This window comes from Spea bombifrons, chromosome 1, assembly GCF_027358695.1.
Source record: "Spea bombifrons isolate aSpeBom1 chromosome 1, aSpeBom1.2.pri, whole genome shotgun sequence".
In the NCBI taxonomy this organism is placed as follows: domain Eukaryota; kingdom Metazoa; phylum Chordata; class Amphibia; order Anura; family Pelobatidae; genus Spea; species Spea bombifrons.
In genome coordinates, this window is record NC_071087.1 from 162,542,076 (window position 1) to 162,567,214 (window position 25,139).

The 25,139-nt window shown below is 46.8% G+C and overlaps 3 protein-coding genes across 3 annotated transcripts in view; 2 read left to right on the plus strand and 1 right to left on the minus strand.

The window, feature by feature from the left end:
- Positions 1–20,710, plus strand: part of TPGS2 (tubulin polyglutamylase complex subunit 2) — a 320,830-nt gene extending 300,120 nt beyond the window's left edge. The window contains exon 9 of the transcript XR_008345655.1: positions 20,627–20,710. The gene's annotated coding sequence lies outside the window, so the exon portion shown is untranslated. The remainder of the gene's footprint in view (positions 1–20,626) is intronic.
- Positions 1,275–3,679, plus strand: LOC128472764 (protein huluwa-like). The gene is made up of 3 exons (XM_053454715.1): positions 1,275–1,913; positions 3,122–3,320; positions 3,519–3,679. The coding sequence occupies exons 1-3, from the start codon at positions 1,275–1,277 to the stop codon at positions 3,677–3,679; spliced, it is 999 nt and encodes a 332-aa protein (XP_053310690.1).
- VCP (valosin containing protein) lies at positions 10,528–23,274 on the minus strand. The gene is made up of 17 exons (XM_053448325.1): positions 23,043–23,274; positions 18,525–18,636; positions 18,258–18,430; positions 17,452–17,594; positions 16,784–16,914; positions 16,569–16,700; positions 15,984–16,086; positions 15,737–15,870; positions 15,127–15,262; positions 14,791–14,903; positions 14,248–14,412; positions 13,813–13,935; positions 13,303–13,515; positions 12,365–12,673; positions 11,960–12,115; positions 11,612–11,766; positions 10,528–11,315 (listed from the first exon to the last, which is right to left on the minus strand). The coding sequence occupies exons 1-17, from the start codon at positions 23,057–23,059 to the stop codon at positions 11,213–11,215; spliced, it is 2,418 nt and encodes an 805-aa protein (XP_053304300.1). The 5' UTR covers positions 23,060–23,274; the 3' UTR covers positions 10,528–11,212.
- Between the last annotated feature and the right edge of the window lie 1,865 nt (positions 23,275–25,139).

Consider the following 25,139-nt stretch of genomic DNA (forward strand, 5'->3'; position numbering starts at 1 on the left):
ACTGTATACAGCGCTGTGGGTTATATTACTGTATACAGCGCTGGGGGTTATATTACTGTATACAGCGCTGGGGGTTATATTACTGTATACAGCGCTGGGGGTTATATTACTGTATACAGTGCTGGGGGGTTATATTACTGTATACAGCGCTGGGGGGGTTATATTACTGTATACAGCGCTGGGGGGGTTACTGTATGCAGTAATATTTCTGCCCCTGTTTCCCATGACTCTAATTCTTCCCCTTATGCTTCTCTTTTTCTCTTCTGTTGCCCCTCTCCCCTCCCCTGATGCCCCTCTTTTCTAGGAGGTCGGAATGTTTGCTGGGTATGAGGGGATCGCAGGGTTCTACAGCCATAAAAGCCCCGATAATGTGTATAGAAACAGCCTCATTTAAAAAATGCCTCACCCAGCAATCGGGGCCGGTCACTGATTTATCTATACATTATACAGGGGGCCGGTCACTGATTTATCTATACATTATACAGGGGCCGGTCACTGATTTATCTATACATTATACAGGGGGCTGGTCACTGATTTATCTATACATTATACAGGGGCCGGTCACTGATTTATCTATACATTATACAGGGGGGCCGGTCACTGATTTATCTATACATTATACAGGGGGGCGGCTCACTGCAGCCCAACAATCAAAGCCAAGTTTTAGTGGCAATAGTTCCTCCTTTAACCCTTTCACCCCCAGGAAATCGCGGATTAGAGGTTTCTGTCGAGGTTTCACATTTTGCTTTGTGGATTTGGGCAAATTACTTGGGAAGATAAACTCGAATTTTGGGTTTTTTTGCCCCTGAATGGGTTAATTAGGGTGTGACCTCCTTTGCTCCAAAATGTTACATTAACTCTTTTATTGCCACAAGTAATTCATTCCAAACGCAACGCTTGCTGGCATTTATAGCGTTAATGCCAACCACACACACACACACACACACACCACAGTGGTCCATCCTTTGACATGCGCCAGAAATGCTGACCCGCGTAGTGGTGCTGAATGTGGCCCACATTTGCCCCTTAACCCTACGGGTGCTGGAGGGGTATGCCGTGCAGCTGGGTACAATCTGCCCCTGTGACTGGGACCGGGTCAGGGTTGGGGGCATCTTACGCGCCCTTAGCGGCTGACCTCGCACACAAAGCCGCGTTTCCAGGGTGTGGGTGACCCCGTTCCCCCTACAATCTTCCTGTTTCCAAGTATTACAACTGATCCGGATACCCCTCCCCCTTTAACCTTTTCCAAATACCCCAGCAGCCCCGTAATTGCAATGGTGACCGCGGCTCCCTCTAACCTGTCCTTTGATGGGGGGACGCTCGCCCCCCACGTGGAGCCCTCGGCGGAGGAGAAGCTGTGGCCCCAGCCGTCTCTGGCCCTCCTCGTCGTGATCCTCGTCCCCTGCGTGGTTCTGCTCTTTTTACTCAATTGCTTCCTGCTTATCCATCGCTCTCCGGTCCTCCCCGCCAAGAAAAAGGCGAAGCGGAGGGGGCCGCCGAGGTCCAAGTACCCCTGCGTTCTGGTGGATCAGAACGGACGCGCCAGGCTGGACTCCAACAAGCCGCTCTGTGACCCCCGCCGGCCGACGGCCAGCTTCAGCCACGGCTTGGAGGCTACGCTGGCTCTGGGGGAATCGTGTCGAGGGGCCCCGGACAGATCGGGGTTCCGAGACCACAAGCTGAGCTTCCTGACGAGCGACTGGGAGTCGTGCTCCGCTCGGGCCCCGCGCATGACCTCCGCGCCGTGCTGCTCCGCCACCCACCGGAGCTGCCGCCTCCGATCCCAGGAGAAGCTACCGGGCTGGGACCGGGCGGCCGGCGATGGAGGGAGAGGCGGATCGCACGGCACTTACAGCGAGCTGGAGACCCGACAGAACGCCGTGCCCCCCAACAGCCCGGAAGCCGCCCCCCCAGTAAGTACCTCGCGTGCACTGTTTGGGGGTACCTTTTTACAGTTACCCCTTCCTGCGGCAGGTTCTGGATTGTAAGCTCCTGTGCGCAGGGCCCTCCTCGCCTCTCGTTTCTGTAAGTCGAATTGTTCTGTAATGCGCTACTTGTTGCGTCCTGTCTACCCTTTGTACAGCGCTACGGACAGTGACGGCGCTATGTAAATAGATAGTGTTTCCAACGTGCTTTTATTATGTTTACGTGTTGGGACGTGGAGTTTGTATGTAAATCTAACAAAGCAAACGTCTGCCGATCACTGCTGGGATAGGAAGAGGAGAGACAGTCCTTTTACTTGAGTGTTGAGAGTGGTAGATAATAGGAGCAGCCTCCCAGCAGAAGAGGTAGAGGGTAATACAGCGAGGGTATTAAACATGCATGGGATAGACATACGGCTCCTGAATCTAAGACGAGACCAACGACTGATTAAGGTTTGAGTCGTTACAGCAGGAGAAACGGGGGGCCGAATGGGCCGGACCTGCCGGCGGTTCTAGGGTTCTATGTGATCCCGTAATGCCGGGGGTGTCGGGCTTCTGGAAATCTCTGCTTGAGCAAAAGTTAGCTAATTTCATTCATTTTGAGTCACCTGTGACCAAGCAGGGATCACACTGCGCTTGCAACAGCAGACTAATTAGAATGAGGTTTCAAATTAGTTTCCGTGGTGATTGCTATTTATTACTTTCTTTGCTGCCTTTTTCTAAGTGACCCTCGTTGTGGATGAGATTTCACGGAGCTTCCGGATGCTTTCGCTGTTTGGGACACTGAGGTTTATTTTCCTGGTGACTGCATCGCTCCGCTGGTTGCTACGGCAATAAGAACCCCTTTTGCCCCAGCATCTGTTTTATTTATAATCCCTCTGAGTCATTGTGGGGTTCATTGAACAAGGAAAGGAAACTGCTGGTTATGTAGGGGTTAAATTAAAATGTTTAATAACAATTCCAGCAAAACAATAAGTTTGAAATTGGGTAAAATAGTGATTTTTAATCTTTTGTTTTATTTGACCCACTCAGTATTGGGTGCTCTGGGCACTGGGGGTCGGGAATGATGCTCCCTGTGATATGGAGGAGGTCATTACAGAAGTGTTACATTTTGTGCCGGACGGGCAGAGCTATACAAACCAAGTGTCGACCGCATACGCAGTGGCAGAGTGTGACTTTTTGTGACTTCCCGTTGGCAGGTGACTCCGAAGGTGACTTTTTCCCACAAAACGAGCACTCAGAGGAAATCCCGCCTGGGTTCGGCTCCGTTTACCCCTCTGGGCTCCATAAACTTTGACCGTCCCGGCACCGTTCACCGGGAGGACTCGCTGGGCCACCTCTCGGCCAGCGGCTACCTGCCGGGTCCAGGCCTGGACAGTGACTTTGGGGTCAGTGCAGGTGAGTCTCTGCGGCGCTCGGGAAGACCACCAGCCCCTGTGTTGCTGCGTTACGCGGACTCCGCGGGTCAGACTGGCCGTGGCATGTGTGTGATGGTTCTCTGAGCATCACCAATGAACCCAGTAGAGCTCTACGCCGCAGCGTCATGGAGCCCGGCCCGCTCCGTCTGATGGCGCTATTTGTCCTCCTTTCTTGCAGGGGTCTCCGTGCACATCTTGTCCTCTGACAGCGACACCTGCTCCTGGGTCTCCGGAATGGAGTGGGATCATTACGACCCATGCTACCTGCGCAGGAACCGGCTCCGGACCCGGCAGAACCACCACCTCCCGGTTCTGTGCAGCAAGCAGTACTGGGTCTGACCCTTAGGAGAAGGACTTGCCACAAATGTGCCTTTGGAAGCCCTTCTGCGCAATGCGCAATCGAGCAGCGCCACCACCCTACAATATGCACACTGAGCACGCTCATCCCGCCACACCCTGTGTAACCTCGCACCCCAGCCCAGAGAAACCCTCCAGCCCTCTGCACGTCCTCACCCCCCCTCGCTTCCTGACACCTACCCCATTCACATAGCACCCTGCAGTATCTATCCCCCTCCCCCTACACCATCTGCACCCCCTGTACCCCAACACGCAACTGCAGGACTGCCTTCCACCCATGGAGACATTCGACGTGTTTCTGTGAAGCTCCCCACCTATAGCGCCCCCCCCGTCATCCTCACACCAGGCGGGGGTCCACATGCCCCGAAATGGTGCACAATATTTTCACAGATCCCCCAGCACAAGCAACAACGTATCCCTAAAACTATCTCCTGCACATCACACAGCATCAGCTTCGGATATTATGGTGGCGACCGGAATTTATATAATATTTTTAAAAATCATAAAATATATATTTTTTATAATTTATATTACAAAAAAAATATATTTTTTTTGTATTTGTTGATACAAGCATTTTATGTTTTTTCTGCTCGATGAGGAGGCGGCTCACCTCTGGACGTATTTTTTTTTATGTGTTTATGTCATTTTTTTATTTTTAATGCAAATGTCTGATTTTTATATGTTTTTTCCTCGTATTTGTGCGTATCGTAGATATTTTTTTGTCTGTCTCGGTCTGGATTTAAATGTTAACCGTATGACACAGCTGGAATAGTACCCCCGCAATGCACAATTAATGCCGGCTGGGATTTATAGGATTTTTTTTTTAAATGTATACTCCGTCCCCCAAAATGCTGCTTTTCTGCACAAAAAAATGTCCAATTCCTGTGTTTCTGTTTCCAAAACATTAGTTTAGACGCACAGTTCCTGCTTTAATTGGTCCTGATTATTAACCCCCCCCAAACGCAACCATGAAAAACCATGGCGGTAAAGCAATGTTTTGGTTGCTATGGGGATTGCACCACTTGTGTCACTATGTAACAGAATTGCTCTTTATAGATTTAATGCCTCTGTGTATTAAACATAAAATAATTTATCACTTAAAGCTGATATCTGATCGCTTTATTTTCTGCCACATTTTCTCATTATATTTTTTTATTTTTTATATATTTAAAATAATAATAATAATTTATTTTATTTATAATAACTATGACAATTATTTTGGGGTGTCCACATTTTTTTTTCTTCTTCCAAGGAATTTAATTCTTTATTATTTTTATTTTATTTTCATGATTTGTGCACGGCTGTTTGTCACATCCTTGCTGTGTGTCGGGACCGGCTAATGTCTCGAGTATTTTGTGTATAATAATAATTTATAAATGTAAAATATTTATTTTAATCGTAATATATTGTAAATGTAATTAAAATATTTTATTTATTAAAGATTCTACAGCTCAAACTTGTATTTATTTTTTTTTCAATGACAGAAACATAGGATAGGTTGGGAGTTACTGTGACCTCGATGCCCCTTCTGTTTAAAATAAATAAATAAATAAATATATATAATTATATATGTATATAATATAATTTTATTTAACTAAATTTATATTAATGTAAAATGCCTACATTTTATAGGAAACATTTATGACTTTGTGTCCAGTTGATCCAATATTAAATCTTATTGTTATGATACCTTTTATATTTTCTTTTTAAAGATATTATTTAAAGGGACAGGCCATGCATGCATTCTCTTTGGCACGGGTCAGTAAATGTGACGCCTGCGTTATTTTCTCCTCCTCATCTGTTTCTAGTCAAGAGGGCAGCGCAAATAAAGCAGATCTAATGTTTCAATAAAACATATTTGCTACATTGTCTTGGAATGTAGAGAGTTCCTTATAGTAACATAGAATCTGCTGGCAGATCGGCCCCATCCGGCCCCCGTTTCTCCAGCTGTAAAGACTCAAACCTTAATCAGTCGTTGGTCTTGTGTTAGATTCAGGAGCCGTATGTCTATCCCATGCATGTATTACCCTCTACCACTTCTGCTGGGAGGCTGCTCCACTTATCTACCACCCTTTAAGTAAAGTAAAAATTCCTTCCATTCCACCATAGTCTCTAATCCTCTGGTTTTGGCCTCTTTTTCTAACATTTAAATGTCTCTCTCCCATCCTCTATCTCTCTTCTCTCCCCCAAGCTGGATGTTTTGAGATTTCTTAATCTGTCTCCCAAGAAAGAACTGAAAGCGTCTGAGGACGTGAATTCCTTCCGGTGGAGCCAAGTAGAGACCCATTGCTGATAATTATGAGCTGGGGGTAGGAGAAACTTTTTCCCCCTATTATCAACCAGACCCCCCATGGCTCCCGCATAAGTTAGGATACATATGATGCGGGTCCCGGGGGCTTCTGAACCACGTAGAAGGAGATCTAGCCGATGCCTCCTGTGCTTTAGTGGATGCCGACCCTTTGTGTGTCATCAAAAAGGCCGTAAGCCTGGTGTAACGCGACAAGGAGCCCCCTGTGTTACAGAAACCAGTTATTGTTACTGTATATTCCCTGTACGCTGCCTTTAACCCCTTGACTGCTAACGACGGCATGGTGCCGTCGCTAGCAGTCCCAGTCAGGTGCTAACGACGGCACCATGCCGTCGCTAGCACTCTCCTACCTTGATGGGGGTCTGTGGACCCCCATCACCACCTACCCCGGCGATCTACCCCTCATTTTGAAGGGCATCGCTGGGACCACCCGATCCGGCCGGTGACGTCGCGCGTAATGACGCGATGACGTCACCGCGCAACTTTATTGAAAACTGACAATTGTCAGTTTTCACGGTATGGGGGCATGCTGCTTAGATGCCTGTATCTCAGGCATCTGAGCAGCTACAGACCCCCAACATATACCGTTGGAAAGGTAATCGCCTCACCTTTCCAACGGTATAATGCTTGTAAAAAAAGAATAAAAAATATTATGTTAAAAAAATAAAAATGTACAAACAAAGTAAAAAAAATGATTTGGGGGTCTCTAAAGGCAGATAAATAAAGATCAAAATTGCCTAGAGACCCCCAAATTAAATTATCTAAACATAAACTGGTTTAACTTTAAAAAAAAAAAAGTTTAAGTATTCTAGCTAAATGATCACTGTGGTAGCCAATGTTACCACAGTGATCATACAGCTATAAAAAGTCACATTCCCTTTTTAAAAATGGCCGATACTAAATTTTAACCCCATGATCCCTTTGATCATGGGGTTAAATTTAGCCAATGGTAGAGGAAGGCAATTTTTGAAATCCAGATGAACTGCAAAAATCAGCCGTATAGCCTGTAGTACGTAAGTTAACCATGTCATCCCTGGAGCCCCTTGCATTTTTACTGCAAAACTTATTTTTGCTGTAAAAGTGATTTTTTTCTCCCTTTACGATCATCTCTTTGGGATTGTAAGGGGAAAGAATGGTTTGTGTGCTTCTGCGAGTGAATGTATGGAAAGTATGGTGTGTGCTTCTGCGAGTGAATGGAGATATGAAAAGCGTGTGAATGGTCAGTAATTAGGGTTGAAGCCTTGACATGGCATTACTGCTCACGTAAGACGTAAAATTATGGCACAAAAAGTACATATTTTCAAAAACTACACCCCTCGGCGCATCAAATGAGGGGCTGCGTGTGTTTCTAGGACAAACCTGGAGTGCGCAAGACACAAATGAACATGTCGCTATGGTTAGAAAAAACATATTTTCTAGCCAAAGCGACATATTCCATCATTATCTGTGAACTTAACTTTTGTCCTAGAAATACATATAACCCCTCATTTGAAGCTCCAAGGGGTGTAGTTTCTTGAAATATGTACTTTATGTACCCTAATTTAACTTCCCAGATGTCTAGACCACCTTAACTTCAGATATGGCAGATTGGAGAATCTTGTTAAAAAATTGTCTTAAAACATTTAGGGGTGATGGCTGCATTTAGACAGCTCTAGACAGCTGGGAAGTTAAATTATGGTACATAAAGTATATATTTTCAGAAACTACACCCCTTGGCGCATCAAATGAGGGGCTGCATGTGTTTCTAGGACAAACCTGGAGTGCGCAAGACATAAATTAACTTGTCGCTTTTAATTTTATTTATTTTTTATTTTTATTTGTGTGATATTCACTTATTTGTTGTGCACGGCAGATTTGTGATACAAATACAAATAAGACCTCATTTGCTGCGGCTGGGGGTGTAGTTTCTAAAAATATATAGTTTTGTTGGCATATTTTAACATCCCGGGCAGCTAGAGCTGTTTAATTGACGGCAGCCATGCATTAAATTTAAAGATGAATTTTGTGATAGTCTAATAAATTTAACTTTTAGCTATAAAATATTAGAAAAACACAGTCTACTGTTCTCAATTTCTGTTTATTTTAGACCGGTTACCTACTACAAATATTTAGCAACACAGGTTTTGATATTAGAGTTTAGAAAAATAACATTACAAACTAGTTTTTATTGAGTTGGAAGTGAAAAATTACACTTTTTTCCCATTTTTGGTTGTATTTTGCAAACCTTATGAGACATACACATATGAAAATGGTATATTTGGAATCTGCTGGGTGTTCTGAAAAAAACAATATATGGTTTGTATAGTTTATTCCCAAGAAATTTACTTGAAACACGTTTAAACGTGAGATGCACCAAAATGCCGAAAACTAGCTTAGCACCAGGGTGTGAAATGGCTTAGCAGCCAAGGGGTTAAACAAAATCTTATTCGCTTCATGCAAATTCCCCCCATTTCCCATGATCCCTCAGTGAGGGCGGCCTCAGAATCCTCCGGCCAGCCCGAGCAGGAAGTTGGAAGCCACTTCCTGTTCTCTCCGTGTCAGCCCAAGCAGGAAGTTGTAAGCCGCTTCCTGTTCTCTCCCGCATTGTTTTAGCGGACAACAGTGAGCTTCTAGCGCTAGAGATTGTTTCCAGCCACGCAGGTCCCTCCGTAACGCTATTATCACAGATATCTCAGGGAGACGGGGAGATTTATACCCCGTGACGGGGCAAAAAGATGGCGGCTCCCGCATACAGCAGAGAGACGGATAAGGTTACTTTGGTTACTTCAATGAAATAGGGAATAAAACCCCTTATAAGTAATGTATATATGATAATATATATATATATGGTGTGAAGGTTCTATCGCCTTTTCCATTCTCCCTTTACATTCAACTATGAAACTCAACGTTCCGACAGAATTTGTGGAAATCTTTGAGCCGACGAGGTTTCCGCTTTCTTGGCTCTCGCAATAAACAAGTCTTTAGTTTCTCTATGAAAGGATCTGCTGAATGCGGCTGAAGAACAGCTTTCAGGACGTTTAGAAAGTCCGTGACAGGCCAGCAGAATGGTGCGTTCTATCACAGAATATACCCCGGCAATGTGGCCAATTTTAGGGATTACTTCACAGCTTTTTGGACCCAAAAGGGGATGACTACTTTAACCCCAATAAAAGCAGGTTGGGCCATTTATTTAACAAAACAATCTATTACGGCCAACCTTAGACTCAGCAAGGAAAAGAACTCTTCTACTCGGGCTGATACTTTGCTTAAAATCCAACTACACTCCATGGACAAAAGTATTGGGACGCCTGACCATTGACAGGGACATTGATGACATCACATTCTAAATACCTAGACATTAATGTGAAGTTGGTCCCCCAAGCTCATAAATGCTGGATGAATGGGCAAAAATGTATACAGAAATTCCCCAGAAGAGCGGACGCCGTTATATCTGCAAAGGGGGGATGACATCACATTAATGTCTGTGTATTTAGAATGTGATGTCATCAAAGTCCCTGTTGGTGTAATGGTCAGCTGTCCATTTCAGACACGGCATTCAGATATTAATCTAATCCTAATGATTTTAATTTCGAGGTTCGCTGCTCCTCTGGAACCTGGCGTGGCGCGAATTTGTTTGATTTATCTCCACGAGGACGCTTTGCCTGCTTCACTAATGAATTTATTATGGGTTTTATATACAGTAAATATTCCATTTTATTTGCGATATCGTATGCAGCCCTGGGCGCTGTGGATCTTCCGGAGGCTTCTACCGCTAATTACATTTTGAACGTCGCGTTCTAGGGGCAGTTACTCCGATTCTAGGAACGGATTCGGATCTCGGATTACAGGAAATACGGACTTTGGAGACTTATTGATGATTACGCTTGCGATGTACGGTGCATGGACATCTTATTTATATAGTGCCAACAATACCGTTAATAAGATATTAGATCTACTTTGCTCTTTGTCATTGAGTTTATAATAGGTTTGGAGAGATTAAGCTTAGAGGTAAAGGATTCTTGACTGGAGGAAGGCGATATCTGCGGCAGATTATTACAAAGCGAAGCAAGATACCAGCGCAAAAATATCGGGGATCTCATCTCACTAAATGCCGATACATTGCTTGACAAAGTAATCTCGGCGAGTCCCATCTTATAACAGTTCCATGGAGCTGAATCAGTGGGACTTTTATTGTATGGGGGATACAGATCATTTCAACAGCACCCCAAAATCTCTACATTGTAAAATCCTTTGTGCAGCGCCCTCCTTACCTATTTCCATAAGGTAGGAATGATGTTATATACTGCTAGTTATGCCTCGTTTATCCATTGTACAGCGTTACGGAATACGATGGTGCTATATCAAATAATAAATCTTCTCTCTCAAGCACCACCACGCAATCAAATATCTGATTATATTGCATGAAATCCTACCGACTTCTTGTCATAATGTAAAGCTCCGGCACACGCTGAGGATAGGGACGGGTGAAGGGACGATCTAAAGGCACTAACTTCCAAAAATCGATTGCGCAATAAAGAGAAAATTCAGTGATCAGTCAGTTTATTCTCACGTTAGATTCCAACAACCTGCATGTATTTTATTTTTTTCTTCGCTTGGATCCAATAACATTATAAGCCCAATACCAACATAAAAAAATTCCACTCTATGTTTTAAATCCACCCGAGGGGGGAGATCCTTTCAGATCTGGAGAGGCCTACAATGCCAAGAGCCAAAGCACGGCCGCTTGATCTTCCCGCCAACACTATCACCATCTTTCAGCATTTACACGCGAAAAGACCCCCCCGTCACGTTGTACGAGGGCAGCAGCCGCACGCCGGCCCCCGTCACAAGTGGAGGAGGACTTCGCTGCCGAAAGATAAGCGAGAGGAGGTTGAGGGCCGTCACGGCTACGCATTGCATGCATCCCAGGTGCTGAAGGAATAGTACAAAATGTCACGTTACAGGAACTCGTTGACTGCGCAAAACTTTTTTTTTTCCTTTATCAAAGAGCTACAGCGGCTTTGGGACGGGCGGAAAGAAGGGAAAGAAATGTTGTAGCCCGATCCTGACAAAATTTGGCTCCCCTCTTCACAGACCCGTAACAACAAAACAATAAATCGGGAGCGGTGTGTGCAGCTACGGCGGTCTGACTGAGGAATGAAAAGCAGAGTGTCCATTAACGCAGGAATTTCTTCGCTGTACAACCCGGACGGTGAGAAAGGCCTCGTCTAGCCGTAGAGATCGTCCTCTTCCTCGGTAAAATGACTCCCGCCGCTGCCTCCACCGGCACCTTGACTGGGACCGGCTCCTCCTTGGCTACCAGATGGAAATCTGCGGGGGGAAAAATACAGTAATTACCCCAACTGTTGGACTGTAATAATCCAGGCCTTCAGCTTTAGATATCATCTAATATTTATATTGCGCCAACAATTTACCCAGCGCTTCGTACTATACGTGTATTAAATGGGTAAGACTAGCGTTGACAGACTGATACATTAGGTGGAGAGGCTCGGCCCGCAGGCTTACGATCTCGAGACACCAAAGCCTTGCATTAACATTCAACCGGACTATAGAACACGCCTCGGCAGCAGACCGACCGGCACTGGGTTTATCCCGCAGATGATTACCTGAAGCTGCCAAATCCGCGGCTCTGCTGCAGGGTCTGTGCGAACATCTCGTATTTTCTGATATCGTTGTCGCTGACAGAGCGGCGGGCAAAGCGCATGGCCTCCTCGAAGTGATCCTTGCGAATTTCTGGCACAGGGTCATCCTCCTCCACTTCCTGCAGAAGAAAAGACGGAGCACGAATGGTTAATAGAGAAGGTCAAGGGTTATGTTGCTGCACACAATGTCATGTGGTGCACATGTTCTCCTGTGGCCTGTGATAGTAAATACGTAACAATCCGTCACGCCAACTTCCTACATGAAGGCGAAACCATCCGGATGGTACAGGTGTGTGAAGCTTTGGGTCATACCATTGCGGAAGGGTTGGTCTGCCTCTCCCGCTCCCTCTTGATCTCGTTCTCGATGGATTCGCGGATGGCCAGTTTGCAGGCGCGCTGACAGATCTCCGTCAAATCAGCGCCAGAGAAGCCGTTGGTCATCTTGGCCAGGAAGTCAAGGTCAACATCCTAGAAGAAAACGCATGACAGACAGAATGAGGACCATGACAACAACTCTGCAGATACATTTTATCCCACAAACCAATGCAATTCAAATATTTCCTTCGTCTTCACAACCCGTGTTATACAGACATTTATCACATGAGGGACGGACTCATATTTGGGCCGAGCAGAGAAACTCATCTTAATGGTGAAGTTTCTGATCAGAGCGAGAAAATCTTCACCAGATCGCAAGGTGCGTCAGCTGTGTTTCCTTACCTTAGCAACAGGAGACTTTCTCAGGTTGGCCTTCAGGATATTCATGCGCGATTTCTCGTCTGGCAGGGGGATGTAGATGAGCTGGTCCAGACGTCCGGGACGCAGGATGGCGGGGTCAATGATGTCGGGTCTGTTGGTGGCGCCGATGATAAACACGTTCTTCTTTGTGGACATGCCATCCATCTCTGTTAGGATCTGGTTGATAACTCTGTCAGCGGCTCCACCGCCGTCACCGACGTTACCACCTCGGGCTTTGGCTATGGAGTCCAACTCATCAAAGAAGAGTACACAGGGAGCAGCCTGCCTAGCCTGCGGGTCAAAAGGGAGAGGAACAGCTTTAGTTCTCCCACTTGAGAAAATTAACGTAAAAAACAGGCAATGTATTGGAAGAGATCACAGTTGAAACCAGCTGCTGACTGCTGCACACTCAACAAATTCTTAATAAAACGGACCCTACAGACTCTCCAAGGAATTGAAAAGAACTGCAGACCGGACAGCGAAGAAGAGCTCTCCAACGCCAACAATTACAGCGAGAAGCTGTTAATGTAACGCGACTGCACAATCAGTCCTCGTTACACACCTGGCACAGGTACAAAACGCTTCTAAAGTTAGAACGTCCCATCAAGGACTGAGCGTCCAGGCTTTAGCACCTGCATTTAAAGGCTCACATCCCAGAGTTACTGCGCTTCTAGCCCTGACAGGTTCCAATTGTAAGAGCAATAATAATAATAATAATAAATAAATTATAAGCGGTCAGCCACAGAGGGAACAGAATAATGATTACATATTCCTTACTTCAATATATAAGAATCTATGTAGGAAGATGCAAACTTTCACAAAATATGTGCCAACCTCTGCTATCTGATATATACACACACAGAACTGAGCGACAAAATAAAATAGCACACGCTGTAAGTCTGCTTGGCAAACGCACTCACCTTGTCAAAGATCTCTCTGACGTTGGCTTCAGACTCTCCAAACCACATGGTGAGCAGCTCTGGACCTTTGATGGAGATGAAGTTCGCCTGGCATTCGTTGGCAATGGCCTTGGCTAGGAGAGTTTTACCGCATCCAGGAGGCCCATAGAACAGGACACCCTTGGAAGGAGTCATTCCAAACTTCAAGAACTTGTCTGGATGCTCCACGGGGTACTGAAACAGAATGTGAACGCAAGAGGTTAAAATAGGGTCAAGAGCCTTTCACCCATGTTTACAATCTAACAATCTGTAATTTGGTATTACTATCCATTACTGCTAAAGCTTTAGAGACGTGTCCAAAGGACGGTCATTCTATTCACTTTTGGGGAGCTCTATTTGGTGTAAGTGGTCACCTCCCAAACACCCAGGAAACCTATCGATTGTTGGGTGAATAAATTTCGGATACCCCCCACCCTGGAAAACCCACCACCGAAGGGAATGACATCAGAAAGCAGCCATTGTGACACCCACCTGCACCAGTTCCTGGAGTTCTCTCTTCACATCGTCCAGGCCGCCGATGTCCTCCCAGGTAACCTGAGGAACCTCTACAATGGTCTCACGCAGTGCCGACGGGTTACTCTGGCTCAGGGCCCACTGATAGAGAACAGAGCACAAAATGCATCAATTACAGACTGCCAAGACCTGCAGATCAACGAATCACCCACCTAGATACAAAATATCCCAAACCGAAACAATCTCACAGCACCCACAGCTACGCCGTGCCCCAGAATAATACGGAGAAGCGATTGGAAATTCACATCTGTTAAGCTGCAAAAAGCTACGTGATTCACACACTAAAAACAGACGGGTGTTCAATGCCAATCTCTGTGACCTAAATGTCACTCAGCTGGTAGTCATAAGCCAAAATACATGCGCAGGCACACGGCCAGGCGCTCTAATACTTACTCTAAAGTCATCCATGGTGACAGCCAGCGAATTCATCACTTCGGCATCTATAGTCTCATCCTCCAGATCGATGAGATCCATCTTCTTGCGGATGGCCTGGAGGGCAGCCTCTGAGCACAGAGCGGCCAGATCGGCGCCTACGTGTCCATGGGTTTCATTAGCCACCTGCGGGGATAAAGCAGTGAGCGTGCGGGAGCCGAGACACTCATCCTCATCCTTTTCTGAGGACGGGGAATTAAAGACGAGCACTCAGAATTTATATAATAATATATAGATATCACCCACCCCGCATAAAGCACAAGTACAGCTTTACACTGAAACGTTATAATAACCACTGAATACGCACAGATCAGCGAGTTGTGTGTAAGGGATCAGGCAGATGGCGGGGCTGCTGGGGTAAGTGTGTTCTGAGGCAGCATACTGCCCCCTAGTTGTCATAACAGGTAGAACATTTAGATTTTTACCGTATAAAGATACGATATTTAGCCACTAACAACCTCAAAGCCCCCTGTGGAAAGTCTGAAAGCCGAACACTCGACCAACCTGTTCCAGATCGACATCATCAGCCAGCTTCATGTTCTTGGTGTGAATCTGTAAGATTTCCAGTCTACCGGTGGCATCAGGGATTCCAATATCAACCTCCCTGTCAAAGCGACCTAGAAGACAAGCATACACATCAGTCTAGCACTTTAATATACGGTGCATACAAAGCTAAAGTCATAACCCCCCCCCTTAAAGCCCAATATAACGAGCACTGGTTCCGGGAAGGCTATTCACATAAACGGATCCTACCAGGGATGACGATTATTAAACGCGATTGGGCTTAGTTTGGTACAGATATTGGTCAGCACGGTGTAAGCAGACACAAGGAGGACTCACCGAATCGCCTGAGTGCCGGATCAATGCTGTTGGGTCTGTTCGTTGCAGCCATAACGATGACATGCGCCCTTTGCTTCAGCCCATCCATGAGCGTTAACAGCTGCGACACAATGCGGCGTTCCACCTCACCGTGTGTCTGAAAGAGAGAGAGGCAGCGTTATGGACAGAAACCCAGAACGTATATCCCGCATCTCCTCGCATACGGCTCCGTCCAAACCCAAGCCGATCTCATAAACGCCCTGAACCTCACTTCATCTACAGACAACTAGTATTTACACATTAAACAGGAGCCGAGGCTCCGATATGTATTTGAAGGTATATTGCACCACAACAAAAGAATAAAAGTCAGTTTTTACTCCTCCTTACATAGTTGCTCATATATACAGAAATTAGATCTCCATGTGAAGAAAAAACACCGACCTACAGACGCAAATAAGACTTTATCTGCCCCAATACCCGGCAGCCGAGACGGACAAGATGATATCGGGAGGTTTCGGTGAAATGCTGCTCTTTCCAGGCCCCAATTATAAAGTTACTTATAAAAGCTCTGTATATAACACAAGAGGACAATAAGCGCCCGAGAACGTCGTCAGTCATTTTATCCAAGCACCTTCTCTCTCTTCGGGGCGATGGCATCCAATTCATCTATGAAGATGATAGCAGGGGCGTTCTTCTCGGCCTCCTCGAACGCTTTGCGCAAGTTGCTCTCAGACTCACCAGCCAGTTTGCTCATGATCTCCGGGCCTAGAAACAGCAGGTGTCAAAATGAACACTTAAACATTCAGAGACCCGGCGAGAGCCGCAGCATGAGAGCGTCCGCCGGCTACCTGTGCGTTCTCGTTACTACAGAGACTTACCATTAATCAGAAAGAAAAATGCACCCGTTTCATTAGCCACAGCCCGAGCAATGAGGGTCTTTCCAGTTCCTGGGGGTCCGTATAGCAGAATACCACGTGGAGGCTGCACAATAAATTTAGAAAATATGAATGGTATTGGTAATAAGTGAAATAGTCATAATACAGCATTTTGAAAGACATAATCCTGCACCCCTGAGAGCAGGCGTAAGACTGCAATACGGTAAACGCTCTCACATCACAGCTCGGCAGTCATGAAACCAGCAGCCAACCCATGGGTAGAAAACGCGGCTTAGAAAGTTTTTAAGATATTCTTCTAAATTAATTGCCCCTAGATATGTACACGCCGTGTACGCAGCCTTTCAGGAACTACAGAAGAGGAAACGTCATCAGCTTATAATAAATTGCGAGAATGGCGTGAAAAGTGACGTCTAACGCAGAAGAATTCAGAATTCGTGCCCATAGAATAAATACCAAGTGTTTGGCCGTGACGAGGCGATAGACTGTTATATGGCAGCTTAATACCCAATTCAGTTTTAGGGATTAGTGATCCACTCCCTGAAGGCTTCACTCGAGGCTACCGCTTACCTTCACGCCAATAGCTTTGAAAAGCGCTGGATGTCTGAGCGGCAGCTCCACCATCTCCTTAATCTGGGCCAACTGCTTTCTGCAGCCACCAATGTCATCATAACCCACTTCATTGAGTGACTCCTCTTCATCCTGCGAAAGGAGGAAAGAATCAGCACCGGCAGAGAGACCGGACACCGGATGCTCCGTGTAAACACTTCTTTACTCGTTCCTACCTCGCGCTTGATGGGCTCTCCTTCACAGTGAATTACGGTATCTGGGGCCACTATGCAGTATGGGCTGGGATCAGTCTCCACCACCTTGAACTCCACGGCACGCATCCCACCGCGCACCAGAAAGATGTCCCCTGCAGAAAAACAAAGGACCTCCTGTTAGTTTAATGGGCGGAAAACACAAGGCTGCCGAAGTATTAAAAAACAACAAAAAAAAAAAAAAAAAAAATACAATCGTCGCCTCGTGAAGCTCTAATCCGGTATATAATCCGGTATATTAGTTTGTAAAACTACAAATCTGCCTCTTCGGCTTTATCACATTTAAAGATCGTGAGAACGACTGGGTCTAGAACCGGCACACACTAATGTTTAGGAGGCATCAAAAGCACAACAAACAAAACCGATTACTATACTGTTTTACTATTGTGTTTTTGGTATTTGTTGTTCCTCTGACCATCCTGGCAAAGCATGAATTATCTCCTGAATAAAACTAACACAAAATAATAATAAAAAAAACCAACTCTTATACTGAGAAAAAACAGTTACCTCTCCTTTAATAACAAAAAGGAAACCGACAGCAACTAACAAGGAGATAATATACAAGAGGCGATGTTATAACATATGTTATAATCTCTGCTGCGGGGCGACTGCTTTACTCCGAGGGTCCGTACCTTTCCTGATTGGTCTGTAGGCTTCCAAGAAGTAAGGCTTAAGATAAACCTCAAACAGATTCCCAGTGATCCCTTCGACTGTGTCATCCATGGGTAAGACATGGATCCGTTTGCCGTACTTCACATCAGGGCAGGGCTGGATGCTGCAAGCGAAACAATTCCCCGGTTAAACTTCATGAGAGCAGAGCCCGTCCCGGCTCATCTTTCTGAACGTAGACCCCCGTAAGCAACTTTATATATTGCTGGCTCAATAAAAGGTGGCTAGACTCTTGGCTACTATGAGAGAGATAGAGAATGTATACATATATCTACACACACACACACACTTTATTCCCAAATTCAGTGATAAAGGGCACTTTGGTCGTTACCCTGTTTACGGCATTACATGACTTCTGAGAAACCACAGAGAGATTGGGATATAAAATATATCATCAGACTCCGCAAGCTGGGACTGAAGGCAAAGCCTTCTCCATCGACGTTCCTTCAGTCCCAGCATGCTGACTGCCCCATCGCTGGCCACCGGGACACAAAGGATGAGCCTCCTGCTGATCCTACAAAGGCTACTGAATGTAGATGTGAGGAGCGAGTACACGTTTTAGTATCGGTATATGTGGGTGAGTGTATATATGTGTATGTATACACAAGATCGTAGAAGTAACCCGTGAAACTGGAGTTATTATACACGGGTTTTACTTACAAATCCAGTGCAGAGCTTGAGTAAAATATATATTTATATAAAGATATGGACTGTTACCCCATTGCCCCTCTCTGTCCGCAGGACACACAGTTTAAACCCAGCGCCGTACCTGATCACATCTCCTAGTCGGACCCTCAGATTGTTACGGACCACTCTGTTCATGCGGATCTTCTCGTCCGAGCAGGTGTCGTCCGACAGGACAATGCAGACGGCTTCTCGCCTCTTCTTCCCCTTTAGGAGAACGGTGTCTCCCCTGAACAGCTGAAGCTCGTCCATCTTGGCCTGCGCAAAACGGCCAAGCAGGTAAGATCCAAGTGAAGACAGAAAAAAAACACCCGAGACATAAATCAACCCTCCAGGCGCATGTTATACACACCTGGGACAAGGAGACCACGCTGTTGTCTTCATTGATGGCTTCATCGACAATCAACCGATTGGGCCGGTTTTTCTGCTTGAGAATTGCAGTGGATAAGTCATCTGCTTTAGAACTGCGCGGGGAGGAAAAAAATGAAGTTTAAAGGTCGCATCCATAGGTGGTCGCAGAGACATTATTATTATTATTATTATTATTATTAGTTACCCAACAGACTGCGCCCAGCCCCCGAGACAGACGCCTGTATCCAGAACTTCTACTCAAGTTTCACATCCTCTGTACCCCTCGCCCTAAAATGCCCCCGACCGGGTAAACGCCGTTACTCTTGGCCGGTGGTATGCCTCTGCTGTACACTAAAAGGCAGCTAGAGCTCTTATACGTGGCAGCAACTCATTTAAAATACAGAAGACTGAGGGGCCGGTGTGGACGGCACGCTCTATTCTCAGACTATATTCGAAGACATTGTTTGTAGTAACCGGCAGAGCTTGTAAACCGAGCCGGAAAGGAAAGGGTGCGCGGTACGCTCCGTGGAATAAGGTTACAATATCCCTTTTATTTAGCAGACAATGACCCCGGACGATGTATACATTATTAAACGGCGTAAGGTGCGGCCCGACACAGTCTGTTGGCGGTTTGCCGGGACATCGGACCACCCCATGTACCTGAAACCCCCCCTTAACGTGCTGCGCGCTCTCCTCTGTTGCCTTATTTTAATGTATATTTTGAAATATATCCGCCTGAGGAGCTCATCCACTCCCGGAACACAGAAAATATCGTTTGACATCAATTAAGACAGCAGACCAGCCGGGGCCGGACGCAGACCTTGCTATTTGCTGACCGTTTTAAGTGTGGCCCTCGTGGGATTGATTTGGGGGGGGGGGTGATTTCCTGTAAACACACGCGTGTATAGAAGGCATGATGGGTAGAGAGTAGCTGCGTAACACAAACCAGTTCTGCCCCTGATGCCACCGACATATTGCCCGGGTGAGCCCTTAAGGCTTTCCTTATAGTTTGAATCGAATGTCGCGGGAAGTGCTGCAGGTGAAGCTGCGGTTTGAAGGTTAAATGAAGGAAAATGAATTGGAAGCAAAATAACTTTCCAAAGGTTGAATTAAATCGCTTTAAATGTCCGATTTCAGACATTATAAGAGCGGCGTTACAGAGTAGGCGGTAAAGTTATACTCGTGTAACAGGCTGTCCCGCCGCAGGGATCCCCCCAATCCCGTACTTCTCTTCCCTCATCAGTCTCCTGGATGTTAATGGCAGAAACCTCCCCCCCCCCCGTCGACCTTGACTCTGACCTCTCATTTAACCCCCACATTCTGTCGCTAAAAACTGCCGTCTCCATCCCACAAACGTTTCCCGCATCCATTCCTTCCCAACACAAGATGCCACTAAGGCCCTGGTCCGTGCCCTCATTACCTCCCGCCCTGACTATTGTAACCCCTGCTCTCCCTCCTATACAACCCAGCATGAACGCTGGACGTATCTTTCTCTCCCTCCCTTCTATCTCCCCCCCGGCTGCCTGAGCGCTTCAGGAGTTATTTTAACCCGCCTCTCTGCCTCTATAATATTTATACCACTGCGGCTGGTCCATCCCTAACAAATACATCCCAACGCGCTCTAGATTGTAAGCTCCTGTGCACAGAGCCCTCCCTCCCTTGAATTCTTGCATGAAGCTCTCCTCGTTATGATGGCGTTAGATATAAGTAATAATAGAAGCTCTTTCATATACGTCGCCGTATCTCAGCTGTTTACTTTCTGTTCGTATCCGCGGTGTGTTCTCCGCATCACTTTCTATTTCATGGTTAAAGGGAGCGGCCGAGGAACAGAAACTCGCACTCCGGGTAACAACGGAACAGATTCTCCGTCCAGCCAAATGTAACCGACGATTGGGGTCCTCGCACCGCTTTCTAATTGGGTCAAAAGACATTAAAAGTTCTGACTCCAGCCCTAAGCCCTGTAACAAACCATGAATTAGCCTTTAAAACTTAAACTTGAATGAGGGAACACAATGTGCCATTGGAACACAGGAGTGATGGGAGTGATAAAGGGCCATTGGGACACAGGAGTGATGGGAGTGATAAAGGGCCACTGGGACACAGGAGTGATGGGAGTTATAAAGGGCCATTGGAACACAGGAGTGATGGGAGTGATAAATGGCCACTGGGACACAGGAGTGATGGGAGTGATAAATGGCCACTGGGACACAGGAGCGATGGGAGTGATAAATGGCCACTGGGACACAGGAGCGATGGGAGTGGTAAAGGGCCACTGGGACACAGGAGTGATGGGAGTGATAAAGGGCCACTGGGACACAGGAGTGATGGGAGTGATAAAGGGCCACTGGGACACAGGAGTGATGGGAGTGATAAAGGGCCATTGGAACACAGGAGTGATGGGAGTGATAAAGGGCCATTGGGACACAGGAGTGATGGGAGTGATAAAGGGCTATTGGAACACAGGAGTGATGGGAGTGATAAAGGGCCATTGGAACACAGGAGTGATGGGAGTGATAAAGGGCCATTGGAACACAGGAGTGATGGGAGTGATAAAGGGCTATTGGAACACAGGAGTGATGGGAGTGATAAAGGGCCATTGGAACACAGGAGTGATGGGAGTGATAAAGGGCCATTGGAACACAGGAGTGATGGGAGTGATAAAGGGCCATTGGAACACAGGAGTGATGGGAGTTATAAAGGGCCATTGGAACACAGGAGTGATGGGAGCGATAAATGGCCACTGGGACACAGGAGTGATGGGAGTGATAAATGGCCACTGGGACACAGGAGCGATGGGAGTGATAAATGGCCACTGGGACACAGGAGTGATGGGAGTGGTAAAGGGCCACTGGGACACAGGAGTGATGGGAGTGATAAAGGGCCACTGGGACACAGGAGTGATGGGAGTGATAAAGGGCCACTGGGACACAGGAGTGATGGGAGTGATAAAGGGCCATTGGAACACAGGAGTGATGGGAGTGATAAAGGGCCATTGGGACACAGGAGTGATGGGAGTGATAAAGGGCCATTGGGACACAGGAGTGATGGGAGTGATAAAGGGCTATTGGAACACAGGAGTGATGGGAGTGATAAAGGGCCATTGGAACCCAGGAGTGATGGGAGTGATAAAGGGCCATTGGAACACAGGAGTGATGGGAGTGATAAAGGGCCATTGGAACACAGGAGTGATGGGAGTGATAAAGGGCCATTGGAACACAGGAGTGGTGGGAGTGATAAAGGGCATCCGTACACCTATGAAGAGATTCCATTAAAAATCAGCCGTTTCCAGCTACAATAGTCATTAACAACATTAACCCCGTCTGTGCTGGGTTTCTGATCCATTTCATGTTATTTTAATGGACAAAATTAGCTTTTCTTTTTAAAAACTAGGACCCCAAACTTTTATCACATATCGTGAACCCAACCGGCACGTTGGATGACGTTACACCAAAAGGTAAACGGGGAGATATCGTCGCTCAGACCGGTCCGTATCGGGGTAGCGATGCTGGCGCTTTGTATGTTCTCCCTCTGGGTTGCTACTTAACCCTTTCACTGCCAAAGTGTGCAAATTCTCACTAAATTAAAACCGTAGCCTATATGTCGTACCTATAGAAAATAAAAAATATATATTATTTACAAAGATTATTGATACGGGTATCAGGGACATGCGGAACACGCGCGATACGACGCAATGTCCTAACGTCATGCCCAGTGTAATGTATATAGGGGCCCTCTATATAAGATGTAGGGGGAGGGGCACCTACATGCTGTACTTGCTGATGCTACTGAATAAAACATTACAGAGCATACCAGATGGACAAAGGGCTGCCGGCCAGCAGAGAGGGTCAGGAGAGCTCCGCTGTTAGCTAAGACCCTTTGAATGTAGGGACTGTAAGAAGCACTGCGGGAATTGTTGGCACTATAAAAAGAAAATATAATAGTCTGACACTGAAAGTTTATACATAAGGCTGAGTGCGCAGAATAGATTGTAAGCTCAGATGCCCAGGGGCTCCTCCTGGATCAGGATGCTTTATTCATTGGGTTACAAGGAAGATAAAGCATAGACCGGACCCGGACAGCTAGACAGGGTACCGGCTGCTGGCAGGTGTCCCGGTACCACAAGCTTCCGGTAACTCTGACAGGAAGCCGGGGATGAGGGCCTCTGACACAATGCCGGCATCAGGCTCCGGCCTCACCGCCGGCAAGAGAACCAGGAAACGGGCAGGAGACCAGGATGTTAGAGTCAGGTGACTCCCCGTCATGAGGGAGAGGATCACCGGCTGCGGCCTAAGGCCCAGGCCGAGCAGTGACAGGATTGAGTCCACCCGCATCCAGGCCGGGCCTGCATGACACAGCAGGATGCGCTCACTAGGCCGCACTCAGCGCAGGGGAGGCGTTACCGCCAGGTAAGTGCTGTGACTGCCAGGACCCGGCTACAGCCTACAACCCCCCCCAGTCCCTTCCTTTTCTTCCACCTCCCCTGAGGCCCCTGGCGAGTCTACCCGAGGCGCGTACTCACTCTGATCCGGAGGCCATGTTTGGTGTCCGGGTTGTGCCGCTGAGCACTGGCTGCCGGTATTGCCGGTTTTCCCGTCTCTAGTCACGTACTGCTGATGCTGCCTCTTGCCCCGGTGGTTCGCGCCGCTGTGTCACTGTTGTCCGCTACCCTCGTACCGCCGCTGCCTGCGATGCCCGGGTACCCGGTCTGTCCCTTACTGTGTGACTGACTGCTTAGGAGGGAGGAGCCTGCCACACGGGAAAGCGCTGCGTCATGTACTCCAACTACGCATGCGCGGAGGAACCAGGACCAATACTAAGTGTCTTAGCATGTGATGACGCCCCTTCGTTGCTTCTAGTTTGCCGCCTGCGATTGGCCTGCTGTTAATTGAACAGTTCATTGGCGAAGCAAGAGTCTGATGCAAAGCTGCCTAGCAACTGTTATGCTGGCTACGTCTGATTGGTTACAATGTGTGAAAGGCGTGGCCCAGTTGAATCGCTAGGAGGAAAGAATAGGTGAAGGTGGTGCCCTAGCTAAATATCTGGCTGCAGCTCATTGGATGTGACGGTTGTCATTCAAACCATCGAAGCCTTAACAACATCGCATACACCGGCTGCTTTGTGAAACGATCGGTGTGTTTAGAGATGTAGAGTCATTTCCTGGTATTTACTAGCCACACACATATTGTTCTCACTGCACAGTAGTGTGTACCGGCCTAGGCCAACCAGGCCAGCTGCAGGGGCAGGGGGTGGCAACAGCCCATCTGCCACATAGCAGGGGAAATCCTGCCACTTTATTTGTATTCCTGGTCTCAGATTAAAATGTTTTTGGTGATACTGCTGTTTCCTTTTTGCCATTTAATATATTTACAGGCAGCTGCATAGCAGCTAATTTTTTTTTCAAGTTCTTGCTCTGTTATCCAATTCCCCAATCTACTTAACACCCCGACTCCTTATCATACTGCCTGCGTGGAACAATACGGCTCAGTCTTAATCACCCAGCTGGACATTCTAATCAATGCAAGTCTATAGAGGAAGGACTTCATCAGCATTGCCATAAAGCATTAGCTCAGTAGTGTTTGCGCCAGTAAATTCACCAAAATATCACATGACTGACAGCAATGGCGGCTCCAAGTCTGCAGATAAAGGGAGTTTTTTTGTAACAAAATGAGATAAAACCAGATATTACTGTATACAGCGCTGGGGTTATATCACTGTATACAGCGCTGGGGTTATATCACTGTATACAGCGCTGGGGGTTATATTACTGTATACAGCGCTGGGGGTTATATTACTGTATACAGCGCTGGGGGTTATATTACTGTATACAGCGCTGGGGGGCTATATTACTGTATACAGCGCTGGGGGGATATATTACTGTATACAGAGCTGGGGGTTATATTACTGTATACAGCGCTGGGGGGTTATTACTGTATACAGCGCTGGGGGGTTATATTACCGTATACAGCGATGGGGGGGTTATATTACCGTATACAGCGCTGGGGGGGTTATATTACCGTATACAGCGCTGGGGGGGTTATATTACCGTATACAGCGCTGGGGGGGTTATATTACCGTACACAGCGCTGGGGGGTTATATTACCGTATACAGCGCTGGGGGGTTATATTACCGTATACAGCGCTGGGGGTTATATTACTGTATACAGCGCTGGGGGGTTATATTACTGTATACAGCGCTGGGGGGTTATATTACTATATACAGCGCTGGGGGTGTTATATTACCGTATACAGCGCTGGGGGTTATTACTGTATACAGCGCTGGGAGTTATATTACTGTATACAGCGCTGGGGGGTTATATTACTGTATACAGCGCTGGGGGGTTATATTACTGTATACAGCGCTGGGGGGTTATATTACTGTATACAGCGCTGGGGGGTTATATTACTGTATACAGCGCCGGTGGGTTATATTACTGTATACAGCGCCGGGGGGTTATATCACTGTATACAGCGCTGGGGGGTTATATTACTGTATACAGCGCTGGGGGGTTATATTACTGTATACAGCGCTGGGGGGTTATATTACTGTATACAGCGCTGGGGGGTTATATTACTGTATACAGTGCTGGGGTTATATTACTGTATACAGCGCTGGGGG

Excerpts from the sequence above, each read along its gene's own strand:
- LOC128472764 (XM_053454715.1), top strand. The coding sequence starts at position 1,275 with ATGGTGACCGCGGCTCCCTCTAACCTGTCCTTTGATGGGGGGACGCTC. Across the intron at positions 1,914-3,121 it reads GCCCGGAAGCCGCCCCCCCA|GTGACTCCGAAGGTGACTTT; the intron begins GTAAGTACCTCG and ends TCCCGTTGGCAG. Across the intron at positions 3,321-3,518 it reads TGACTTTGGGGTCAGTGCAG|GGGTCTCCGTGCACATCTTG; the intron begins GTGAGTCTCTGC and ends CCTTTCTTGCAG.
- VCP (XM_053448325.1), bottom strand. Across the intron at positions 16,087-16,568 it reads TCAAAGCTATTGGCGTGAAG|CCTCCACGTGGTATTCTGCT; the intron begins GTAAGCGGTAGC and ends TTTATTGTGCAG. Across the intron at positions 11,767-11,959 it reads AGACCAACCCTTCCGCAATG|GAAGTGGAGGAGGATGACCC; the intron begins GTATGACCCAAA and ends TTTCTTCTGCAG.